Consider the following 12,494-nt stretch of genomic DNA (forward strand, 5'->3'; position numbering starts at 1 on the left):
ATGTACTATGACATAGCTAGCCAGCCTCTGGTCTTCAATATTTAAGTTCATGGCCAGTTTGGGGTGTTTATAAACCACGCTGAGATAAGCTTCCAGCACGCAACGTTCATTCAGTCAGTACACACTTCCTGAGGCCAACCACATGGTGGGCCCTGATTTCAGTTTCCATATGAGTGGTAAACAAGATAAGCCCCCTTCTCCCTAACATATTGTCTACTGCTTGGCTCTGTAATATCCTTAGGATGCCTCAGGATGAATTGCTATTTATCAAACACTTACACAGCACTTGGTATATGCTAAGCGCTTTACATATATAACTAATGAATCTTCAGAGGCTTAGAGAAGCTAAGTAACTTGTCCAAGGTCACAGAGCTAATACGAGGCAGACCTGGATTTGAACCCTAAAAGCTGTGCTCACGAGTCCGTGTTCTCAACTTTTACCCTATGCTGCCACTCTAGAAATGGAGTTATTGGTTCAAAGGACTACATGGTTTTAAGATTTTTTGCTATATGTGGTTGATCTGTGCAGGGTACCCTCCCCTTAGCCCAAGCCCATCTCTCTTCCTTTTACCCACAACCAGGGACATACTGCTGTGGCCCGGTTCCAGTTCGTGCCATCAAGGAAGGCGACCTGAGTACCAAGTATGATGCACCTTTTGTCTTTGCCGAAGTCAACGCTGACGTGGTGAACTGGATCCAGCAGGAGGATGGGTCCATGCAAAAGTCTGCCAGCCACTCCCAGGTCGTGGGGCTGAGGATCAGCACAAAGTGTGTCGGCCGTGATGAGCGGGCAGACATCACTCACACCTACAAGTACCCAGAGGGTAGGTGCCTGCTAGCTGAGAGCCCTGAACACGGCCTTGCAGATAAGCACCACACGTTATCAGCCTAGTGGCATGTGTGTGTGTGCAGCCTGCATAAAACAACGGCCTGTAGGTTACACTCCGTTGCTAAAAATCCCTTATAAGCAAGTATAAACTTATCAGACACATTAGGGGTGGTGGTAAAAGATCACTCACTTAGAAAAAGAATTCTAGATTCCATAAAAGGATTCAATTCCATTTTGAAGCCTGACTTTTTGGTTGGTTGAGCTCTTAATAAAACTGAAAGGAGTAGCTATTATAGGGGAGAGGCATGCATCTTAACAGAAAAATCCACAATGTCCAGGCTGCTTATTATGCTGTTTATTAACACAGCATTTATTATCAGAAGTGGGACCTGCAACTATGGATGCACAATTTCACGCTTTTCATTCTTTTTCTTTTTTTGCAACATATTGTACTACAGAGAAGGAGCCCTGGTGGTGCAGTGGTTAAGCTTTCAGCTGTTCGAACCCATCAGCTGCTCCATGGGAGAAAGATGTAGCAGTCTGGCTTCTGTAAAGATTACAGCCTTGGAAAACCTATGGGGGCAGTTCTACTCTGTCCTACAGGGTCACTATGTGTTGGAATCGACTTGACTGCAGTGGGCTTGGTTTTGGGTACTAACCCAACTAAACCCAGTGCCGTCGAGTCGACTAGAGAAGCTTGAAAATGCAGAGAGCCACAGAGGAGAAGTTCCTGGAACTTTGCAGTGTTTATTTTTGCAGTATTTCACATAGAGCTGGGGGTGTGAGCATGCAGGTAGATGGGGGAAGGGTTAAATTAAAGAGCAACGGACCAAGAGAAACTTAAAGGTAATGTGATAGGTTCAATCAGACACAAATATGAGGCACCTTTCTGCTCTTAATATGAAATTAGTAGGGAAAGAAGGACTTGGTTTATTTTTGAAGATTAGTCCAACAGCCAGCTCGATATGATAGATATTTTCTAAGTGTCTACTGTGTGCCAAGCACTGTGTGGCTCGCAGAGATGACTAAAAATACATAGTCCTTGCCCTTGTGTGACCCCCACTGACTTTCCAGGGCTGACTGGAGATGGGTATTAAGCAGCCAGACCCTAGCCAGAAGAGATAAAATAGAAAGAAGAAATGCTTTTCTTGACCTCTAAAAGGTCCAGAGCTGCTGGTTTAATAGAAGAAATAGGTATACCCAACAGCAGTGGAGAAAAAAATAAAAGGAGCATACCAAACCAAAAAACCAAGCCAGTTGCCGTTGTGTTGATTCCGACTCATAGCGACCCTATGGGACAGAGTACAACTGCCCCATAGGGTTTCCAAGGAGCAACTGGTGGATTCAAACCGCCGACCTTTTGGTTAACAGCTGAGCTCTTAACCACTGTGCCACCAGGGCTCCAAAAAAGGAGCATAGGGGAGAGTAAATGGAATATAAAGGAGGGGCAGTTGTTATGTTGGAGAGCTTGGCAGGTAGAGAAGGGCAGCAAAAGGATTTCAGGTGGGAGGAATCCCTGTGCAAATGCTTGGAGGTGAGAAAGTTGGCACTGGTTTATTTATCTGGCAAACGTGTATTGGTGCCTACTCCTTCCCATTGATCCCTATTCCAGCTGTGACGGGGCTCTCTTCCCTGTCGCCGCAGGGTCCCCGGAGGAGAGGGAGGCCTTCACGAGGGCCAACCACCTGAACAAGCTGGTGGAGAAGGAGGAGACTGGGATGGCCATGCGGATCCGTGTGGGCCAGGGCATGAACAAGGGCAGCGACTTTGATGTCTTCGCCTACATCACCAACGACACCTCCGAGGACCACACCTGCCACCTTCTGCTCTGTGCTCGCACCGTCAGCTACAACGGGACCCTGGGGCCCGAGTGCGGCACCACGCATGTGCTGGATCTTGCCCTGGAGCCCTTCTCTGGTAAGGCCTTCTGTTCCTGGGGCATTTGGTGAGTGCCCTGAGCACTCAGCACATGCAATTTACCTTCCAGACACTTACATAGTGCTTATCCTGGGTGAGGCCCTGTTCTAAGCACTTTGTGATTATCAACTCACTTAATCCTTATAACCAAAGTGGGTGGTTGATGCTATTATTACCGCCATTTCTCAGATGAGGAGACTGAGGCACAGAGAGATTGAGTAACTTACCCAAGGTGACAGAGTTAGGAAGTGACAAAACTGAGATTTGAACCCATACTCTTAGCAGCTATACTATTTTACTTCATCTTATCCCCCCATGACTCATAAGGCCCAATGGTAGAAAGAACTCAGCAACTAAGGCCCAGAGAGAGAAAGAGAATTCCCCAAGGACACAGAGCAAGTGAGAGGTAGGAGTATGTGTTTAAGGAATCTGTGTCCCCTCCCTTCCCGCCCCCCACTCTTGCCTGTCAAATCAGGAGCAGTTTCCTTCCTTTGACTCCACATGCGGTTTATGCGGAGCAGCCTTTGAGTTTGAGTTCCTAAGAAAGCAACTACAGTATTGACATGGTGGATAAGAGCTAGGCTGCCAATCAAAAGGTCGGCAGTTTGAATGCACCAGCCACTCCTTGGAAACCCTCTGGGGCAGTTCTACTCTGTCCCATAGGGTCGCTATGAGCCAGAAATGACGCGACAACACACAACAACAACAACAATATTGATAGTCACCACCTCCTGGATTTTCTGTCTGGGGTCGCTGTGGGTACTCCTGGAGCTGCACCCCTAGGGCAACCCACCATGAGGGCCAGGCAGAACCCTAGCAGGGGCCAAGCCCTCAATGAGCAAAGCCACTTGGCACCAGGGATGTGGTCCGACACTTACGCTGTTGAAAGTACAGAATCTGAAGCCAGCCAGACCAGTCTTTGAACCTTGGGCAAGGTGAAGAGGTGCTCTGAGCCTTAAACTATCCCCATCTATTAAGTGGGGCAATAGCAACACCCCCTGCTGGGGCTGCTGAGAGGGCAGAACAAGAGGATGCGTGCAGAGGGCTCCGCATACAACATGGTGCATAGTGGGTGCTCAGTAAATATCTGGGCAAAGTGCGAAATGGTGCTGGGATGAGGTGGGACCCTTCAGTCCTTGCTGAGCAGAAGCACAGAGAGGTGCAGGGAGGCCAAGGAGCCCCATGGGCCTCTCCCCAGCACCTACTGTGCCAGGCATCAGCACTGGAGCCAGAACAAGCACAGATGTACTGCCCAGCCCTGGGCTGAGTGGTCTCTGAGTCCCTGCCAACCTTGATGGCTTGGAAAGGACCCAGGCCTCAGCTCTGCATCCAGGCACAGAGTCAGGACAGGGATCCATGCCTACAGATGTGTGGGGTGGTCAGGATACCCACACTCTCATGCCTACTATTCAGCCAGGGCTCTGGGCTCCTGGGTATTTGTCTTCTCCACTCCAGGTCTCAGGTTCCACACTTGTTCGCTGTCTGCTTCATCTTTTAAGGGCCCTTCCAGCCCTTTTGTCTAAATGCATGTCAGCTCCTTCTCATGCTCAGAACTGCTCCAAATGGAGGAAGTGTCTCTCCTGGAATTTGAGGCACGAGGTACCCTCCTGGCCTTAGCCAGGGGTGTTGCCAGAAGAACTTCCTCCCAGGCCTCTGACTCACCCCTTGCCTGCCAGATAACCTCAGGCTGCCTGGAGCATTGTTCTGTGGTGGCTTCAGCCAAGCCTGTCAGTTTTTCTTCTCACCCTGAGGGGGTGTATCCACACAGAGTGGGTCCCTCCTGCTTTGGTACCCATGATGGGCTCAGCCTGGGGGAGAGGGAGGACAGGGCAGAGGTCCTGTGTGTTGGTCACCAGCTGAAAGGTGGAGCTAGTCCAAGATGCCCTGTTGAGCCCTCCAGTGTCACATTCAACCTGAGATAGATCCTTTCATGCCTTGGCTGAGCTGCTTGTTATTCTTTGGTGATCAGATGTGGGGGATTTCCATGTGCCGATGGACAGGAAGTCAGCCCCGGAATAGCTGAACAGAATCCAGTTGCCCCCCACCCCTGCCTCCTTGCTCAGCTGCTCTCTCCCTTCCTTTTCCTGCCCAGTCTCTCCTCCTTCACCTCTCCAGGTGGCGTACTGGGAATGCAGCCAATAAGGCCTTGGTGACCATCCCCAGGGAACCTTCCAGAACAGGGCAAATTGTCTAAGGAATGTTCGAGATAGACTGCACACATTCATTTCTCCAACCAGCATCTGGCCCAGGGTCAAGGCCATAATCCATGGCCTGTGAATGGCAGCTCTCAAAGGCCCACCCGTGCCCTGGCCTGAGCCTCCCGGAAAGGTCAACAAACAGGGGTCACATCCTCAAAGCTCCTGGAGAACAATGTTGTTCTTTTTCCCTGGGGAGCTGGTCAGAGTTTCCACTCTGCATCCCCAGGTCCTGACCCATCAGTTTTTACTCCTTTTTGTCTGCTTTGGCAGAAGCTTTGGTTTTCTTCGCCCACCTCCCGCCACAGCATCTAATCTGAGGCTGGGGCAAATCCACCCTGGAAAGGCTAAAGGGCTGGATGGGTTAGTGGGGCATTTTCCAGAGAGTGGGACGGGGCCCCCAATGTGCACAGTTGGGCTCTCACCCTTGAGTCACAATAAGAAAGTGGCTGTCTTCAAAGGTCTTAATCAGGCCTTCAGATACCCTCAGGGAGAAAGGCTTGGTGGGTGCTAATTGGTCTTTAATATCCCTGACCCTTGCTAATCTCCTTCATACCTGAAAAATCAGGATCGAAAGCTCCGAGCCCTCAGCAGACAGTGGTACCTAGCCAGAACTGAGTAACACGACTCTGTTTGCTTGTATCTATTTTCACTGGTTACCTTCTGTTTAAGGAGCCCTGGTGGTACAACAGCTAAGCGCTCGGTTGCTAACCGAAAGGTTGGCCATTCAAACCCACCCAGCAGCTTTGTAGGATAAAGACCTGGCAGTCTGCTCCTGTAAAGATTAACCCGACTGACCAAACCTGTTGCCGTCAAGGCAATTCTGACTCAGAGTAGAACTGCCCCATAGGGTTTCCAAGGAGCAGCTGGTGGATTCAAACTACCAACCTTTTGGTCAGCAGCCATAGCCCTAGCCTAGGAAACCCTAAGGGGCAGTTCTATCCTGTCACACAGGGTCGCTTTGAGTAGAAAATCAGCTTGACGGTACCTAACGACCACCACCACCTTTCTGTCTTAATAAATAAGACTGTTTGCTGCAAGTAACGATGAAAAGTTTCCCTAAGAAAAATAGTTAAAAAAAAAAAAAGTCGAATCAACGTAAAGAAAAATAGCGAGCAATACTGAGGACATACGCAGATGCACCACACATCCCGTGAGTGGCTGGAGTTTGGGAAACGCTGGTCTCTTGCGGGGAGGGTGCAGGAGCAGAGAATGAGGCAGCAGCACTTCCCATCATGGCGCAGGCCCCACCTTCAAGGGGTGACAAGAGGTTGGCTGGGCACCAGGGAGCCCAAAGAGGGTCCTAGGGGAGGCCCCAGGAGAGGAAGGGATTCACCCCAGGTTCTCTGTGAGTGGATAAGCAGGACCTGGGGTCAGGCCTTTGGACTCTCAGTCCAGTGCTCTTTTCACTGCTCCTTCCTGCCTCTTTTGAGCAGACCTGTGGTATCTTAGGCCTCAGTGTTCTTGTCAGAAAAATGGGGCTAAAAACCACACTTCACTTCTCTGCGGTGCGAGAGTGGGCCCTGCTGACTTCTTTCTCATTCCCTCCTCACTGCGGGGCTTTTGCTCTGAAATGACCTCTGGTCTTAGCTCTGCCCAGCAGGTACTGGATGTCTCAGGGAACAGAGGGCAAGTCATCTACCCAGGCTCACACAGCCCGTCAGCAGATGTGTTTCTTCATCTGTAAAATGGGCACAATGGGACAGTGAGCTCACGTCCATGAGAGGGACTCTGGTGGGCGCAGACTATGCCATTTCACTCTGCATCTGGGTTGTCAGCTCGAATTCCCTGCACAGCTTGTACAAGCTGCCTGGCCGGGGGCAATGTTCTTTCACCTACTCGAGCCTCAATTTTCTCATCCGTGAATTGGGTGATAATAAATATACAACCCTCTTAGAGTCGTCGCAAAGGTGAAGTGGGAGGACATGTGTCAAGCACAGTGCCTGGCACAGCAGTACATGTCAGCTCCACTCTTCCTCACGATGCCACAGCAGCTAACAGTCATGGCGTGTGTGCCCGACACTTGCCTACCACCTGCTCAGCCAGTGCTCCCATAGGCCTAGGAGTACCCTCACCCGTACTCACCCTGGGTACAGCTCAACCCTGGGAGTACCACTGCCCTGTACTCACCATGAGTATAGCTCAGCCCTAGAAGTACCCTCACCCTGTATTCTACCCTGGGTACAGCTCAGCCCTATGAGTACCACTGCCCTGTACTCACCGAGGGTACAGCTCAGCCCTAGGAGTACTGTTGCCCCGTATTCACCCTAGGTATACAGCTCAGCCCTAAGAGTACTGTTGCCCTGTACTCACCCTGGGTACAGCTCAGCCCTAGGAGTACCCTCACCCTGTACTCGCCCTGGGTACAGCTCAGCCCTAAGAGTACCATTGCCCTGTACTCACCGAGGGTACAGCTCAGCCCTAGGAGTACCCTCACCCTGTACTCACCCTGGGTACAGCTCAGCCCTATGAGTACCACTGTCCTGTACTCACCGAGGGTACAGCTCAGCCCTAGGAGTGCTGTTGCCCTGTATTCACCCTGGGTACAGCTCAGCCCTAGGAGTACCCTCACCCTGTACTTACCCTGGGCACAGCTCGGCCCTAGGAGTACCTGCACCCTGTTCTTGCCCTGGGTATAGCTTGGTCCTAGGAGTACCTTCACCCTGTACTCACCCTGGGTATAACTCGGCCCTTGGAGTCCCTTTTACCCTGTACTCGCTCTGGGTACAGCTCAGCCCTAGGAGTACCTTCACCCTGTACTTGCCCTGGGTACAACTTGGCCCTAGGAGTCCCTTCACCCTGTACTCACCCTGGATGTAGCTCAGTCCTAGGAGTACCTTCACCCTGTACTTGCCCTGGGTACAACTTGGCCCTAGGAGTCCCTTCACCCTGTACTTGCCCTGGGTATAGCTTAGTCCTAGGAGTACCTTCACCCTGTACTCACCCTGGATGTAGCTCAGTCCTAGGAGTACCATTGCCCTGTACTCACCCTGGGTACAGCTCAGTCCTAGGAGTACCCTCGCCCTGTATTCACCCTGGATACCTTCACCCTGTACTCACCGTGAGTACAGCTCAGTCCTAGGAGTACCCTCACCCTGTACTCACCCTGGGTAAAGCTCAGCCCTAGGAGTACAGGTAGCAAAAGCTGAGGTCCTGAGAGGTGGAGTGACTTGCCCAGAGTCACCAGCTAGCAAGGAAGGGGTAGAGGCGGGATTAGAACCTGGGCCTGTTGGAGCTCGAGCGCTCCCCACACTGGCTCTTGGTCCTGCCTCTCCTCCCCAACTCCTCTGTGGGAGCCCTCAAGCCAGGGCAGGTGAGGGGAGGTCTGGGATCTGTCCCGCCATTCACCCGCTGTGTGGTTTCGAGCACAGGACAGGTGAGGGTGGGAACGATGATTCAGCCATCACAAGCCTCCCTCTCTCCCTCCTGCAGAGAAGAGCATCCCTCTTCACATCCTCTATGAGAACTACTGTGACTGCCTGACCCAGTCCAACCTCATCAAGGTGCGGGGCCTCCTCACCGAGCCAGCTGCCAACAGGTACCTGCTGGCTGAGAGGGACATCTACCTGGAGAATCCAGAAATCAAGATAAGGGTAAGTGGTGGGCTGGACAGGGCATGGGGCAGGAACTGAGTCCCAGGACAGCCCCCCACGAAAGCCCACACTGGCACCCCTGTATCCACAAGACCTTTGGCACCTTAGGTCCCCAAATCCTAGGCTTATCCAAGAAAAGTATCATGAAGTCAAATAGAATCTGGGACTCTAACCTCTAGGGAAAGAGCCCTGGTGGTGCAATGGTTAAGTGCTTGGCTGTTAACCAAAATGTTGGCAGTTCAAACACACCAGCTGCTCCATGGGAGAAAGATGTGGCAGCCTGCTTCTGTAAAGATTACAGCCTTGGAAACTCTATGGGGCAGTTCTACTCTGTCGTACAGGGTCGCTATGAGTTGGAATCGACTTGCTGGCAGTGAGTTTTTTGTTTGTTTTGGTTAACCTCTAGACATGAACTCTAGAATCCCAGAATGGCAGAATGGTAGAATCATGCATCCTTGGGGCAGGTGAGAGAACACTGCCCCCAAAACCAAACCAAAGAACTCTGTGTTCAGGCATTTTTCTCCTATAAACAAACAAAGGCTCAGAGAGGATAGTCACTTCCCCAGGGTCACAGGGCAGAGGCCAGCCTGGCCCCCAAACCTATGATCTTTCCACTCCAGACCATAGAACAAGGGAGGCACTTTGTTCAGCCTGGGACGCATGGAGCCTCCCTGCAGTCTGTGAAGGAGACCTAGGCAGGCATTATCCACGTTCTGCAGATGAGGAAACCGAGGCACAGAAGCGGGGAGTGCTAGTGGCAGCGCTGGGCACGGCTCCATTCAGCAAACATTGGACCAAACTGCAGCGAATACAGAGATGGCCCAGCCAGGCCTTGCCTGGCTCTGGAGAGGCTCTGGGCTCTGCCCCCTCACTGCTGCCCCTGACATCTGCCCCACACTCTCTTCCAGATCCTGGGAGAGCGCAAGCAGAACCGCAAGCTGGTGGCCGAGGTGTCCCTGCAGAACCCGCTCACTGTGCCCCTGTTGGACTGTGCCTTCACCGTGGAGGGGGCCGGCCTGACTGAGGAGCAGAAGACAGTGGAGATGTAAGTGCAGGCAGAAGAGGGCAGCTGCTAATGGGATGGGGCTGCCTTCGGGCCTCAGCTCCTAGCCAATAACCCCCCTCCTCTCCATCTCCCAAAGACACACCCACACACCTGCTAATATACCCCGTGTCCGCTCAGACACCGTAGTGCACAGTTCCCACCCTCCCGTCCTCACTCAACGTCCACAGCATGGTAGCTGCACCCCATGCGCGTGTCTTCACACACCTGAGCAGTTACATGTTCGGGCATTAAGCACCACCCCTGGGCTTATAGGTCCTCACATAACACAGGCATCCTCATCCCAATTGTCTATATGCGTGCGTGGACGCACACATGCACATGTGCGTGTATCCTCACAGGTACAGATTTACACACATACAAGTATACGCACTTACGTTTTATACTTTTTTACTGCGTACACTAAACCTGTTTTCACACATACACCAAAGAGCATAAATCATAAGTGCACAGTCAATTCAGTTTACACGTGTGGTCACCTGTGCATTCCCACTCTTACCCCCAAACACGCGATCCACCTCTGTGCACACACAGGCACCGACACACACGACGTGCCCTCTACACATTAGATTGTCCAGGCCCCCAAGGCAGTGAACGAGCCCATTTTATTATCGTCATTAGCTGTTAAGTTCACAGAGGCTCCTGCTGAGTTCTTGGTATACACAGGCCATCCTGGCCTGCCCTTATGGTGAGGGAAGCAGGCCTGGGCCCCTCCCCTCACCTCTCTGTCTCTCCTCACAGCCCGGACCCTGTGGAGGCAGGGGAGGAAGTCAAGGTGAGGGTGGACCTGATGCCGCTCCACGTGGGCCGCCACAAGCTGGTGGTGAACTTCGAGAGTGACAAGCTCAAGGCAGTAAAGGGCTACCAGAATATCATCATCGGCCCCTCCTAAGGGGCTCCTGTGCTGCCCCCTCAGCCTGCTGAAAGCCCCCAACTTGACCCCAAACTCTATCTCAAGTGAATGAGCAAACTTTGCCCTCTCTTGGGCCCCAGACCCCAGGTGCCTACTACCTGGGGCTCTTTGGAATGGAATGTACTTCTGGCCTGACTCACACCACTGAGCCTGGTTCCCCAGCCCCTGTAACCATTCTGTGTCCCCACAGAGGGGACCCTGGCCTTGGCTGGCTGGGGGGAGGGGTGGGGGAGGATTCTCACATCTGTCCACCCCAAACACCACTGGAAAATCAGTAACCACCTACTATCTTGTTTGATCTACTTCATACCCCCTGGGAGCAGGCAAAAAAAAAAAAAAAAAAAAGCGTGCCCATTGGCCAGATCAAGGAGCTCAAATCCCAGACTTTGTCCTGTACCCCTTCTCCAGACTGTCCCCGAAGCCCAGGGACCCTGGGAGAGCCAATGCCAGGTGAGGGTGGGGAGGGGGCCCAGGCCCAAGCTCCCCTCCACATCTCAGCATCCCTGGCCCAATGGTCCCCTGCCCATCTCACTACTCTGAGGTGTCTACTATGTGCCAAGCACGTCCATGCTCAACGGTGCTCACACATCCAGCAGCCCATTTAATCACCGTGGGAAACTGCAGAGTAGGTGCTGCTTTCTCAATGAGGAAACTGAAGTCAGAAAGGGGAGATGCCTCACACCCAACCTGAAGGCCTGTGGTTACTTGCAAGGCTGGGTAATGTGGAAGCCTGGGGATGGAGCTCAGCCGGGCCTTCTGACTCCGAGTCCAGTGCTCTTTTCACGATGCCACCCCTGACCTGAGAAGGGCAAAGGCCTTTTGGGACCTGATCAAAAAGGTCCCAGCTGAGGTGAGGAGATAGGGAGTGGGTTGGAGGGGCTGAGGGTCAGAGCCCTGGGTTCAAGCCCCAAGTCAGGCCGTGTGAGCCTAAGCCACTGCCTTCCCCTCTCTGGACCTTGGTTTCCTCATTGGTCGGAGGGGTGATTGAACTAGCTCGCCTCCAAGGCCCTCTGCCCTCCATACTTCTGATGCCTTCATATTCCCCAGCCTTGCAAATAACCAGGAGCCCTGCTCCCTGGCTCCACAAAGACTTAGGCGACAGGTCCAGGATGCTTCTGAGAATTAAACCATGACTGTGACCACCATCCTGCCCCAAGCCCTGTCCTGGTCCCCAACCAGTATCCTTCAGAGCCTTCCTTCAGATGCCAGTTCTAGGGGTCAAGAGCCCTTGGTGCCTCTCCTACCCATGAGCCTTCCTGCCACAATGCCTAGACTTCACACCGGTAAAGCCTTAGCTGTCGGAGCCAGCCATTAACCAACAAGGTCAGCGCCTGGGCCACTCCCTCTTTACAGGACCCTGGAGCCCAGCCCTTGCATCTGATAAGCTTGGGGAGCCCATGAGTTGTCATCTCTGCTTTTATCCAGTTCCGTCCAAGCGACTGGGCTCCCCTCAAGCTGGAAGGGGAGAAAGAATGCTACACCAGGGGTGGGATCATAGCCTCCATGTCCCCCAAATTCAAGAGAAGTGCCTGGGAAAAGCCACACTGTTGCAACTAGAACTTTCTGCTTTGCACAGAAGGGAATAACAAATGAGCCAATGTGTATATGTTTTATATAAATATAGCTCTATTTCTCTACGGTTTTATACAAGCTTTTGGATTTCAAGCAGGCAGTAGATGAGCTTTTAAACCACAAGGAGTCAGCACGAAAATAAAAGAGTTTATTTTTCACATTCAATCAAGGCCTGGTCTGGTCCTTTAGGAGCTTTTGAGGGGGATGGATGGATGAGCTTGCTCACATCTGGACCAGCCACATCCTGCATAAGAGCCTTTCCTGAACTCCAGCCCCTCCCCCAGGTTTAAACGTATCCTGGCGTTCAAGGCCCTACACAATTGAGCTCCGTCTCCGGCCCCTTCTACAAACAAACCACGTTTGGGCTACAGTCTGTGAAACTCAGCCTTTGCACATGCAGTTCCCGAGCCTG

At 52.3% G+C, this 12,494-nt stretch overlaps 1 protein-coding gene across 1 annotated transcript in view; it reads left to right on the forward strand.

Moving 5' to 3' along the window:
• TGM2 (transglutaminase 2) overlaps positions 1 to 12,260 on the forward strand; it is a 39,322-nt gene extending 27,062 nt beyond the window's left edge. The window contains exons 9-13 of the mRNA XM_049869344.1: positions 582 to 824; positions 2,474 to 2,746; positions 8,374 to 8,534; positions 9,443 to 9,579; positions 10,339 to 12,260. Coding sequence (XP_049725301.1) covers positions 582 to 824; positions 2,474 to 2,746; positions 8,374 to 8,534; positions 9,443 to 9,579; positions 10,339 to 10,489 — 965 coding nt within the window. The 3' untranslated portion in view covers positions 10,490 to 12,260. The remainder of the gene's footprint in view (positions 1 to 581; positions 825 to 2,473; positions 2,747 to 8,373; positions 8,535 to 9,442; positions 9,580 to 10,338) is intronic.
• Positions 12,261 to 12,494: the final 234 nt, after the last annotated feature.

This window comes from Elephas maximus, chromosome 25 (assembly GCF_024166365.1).
Source record: "Elephas maximus indicus isolate mEleMax1 chromosome 25, mEleMax1 primary haplotype, whole genome shotgun sequence".
NCBI classification, from domain to species: domain Eukaryota; kingdom Metazoa; phylum Chordata; class Mammalia; order Proboscidea; family Elephantidae; genus Elephas; species Elephas maximus.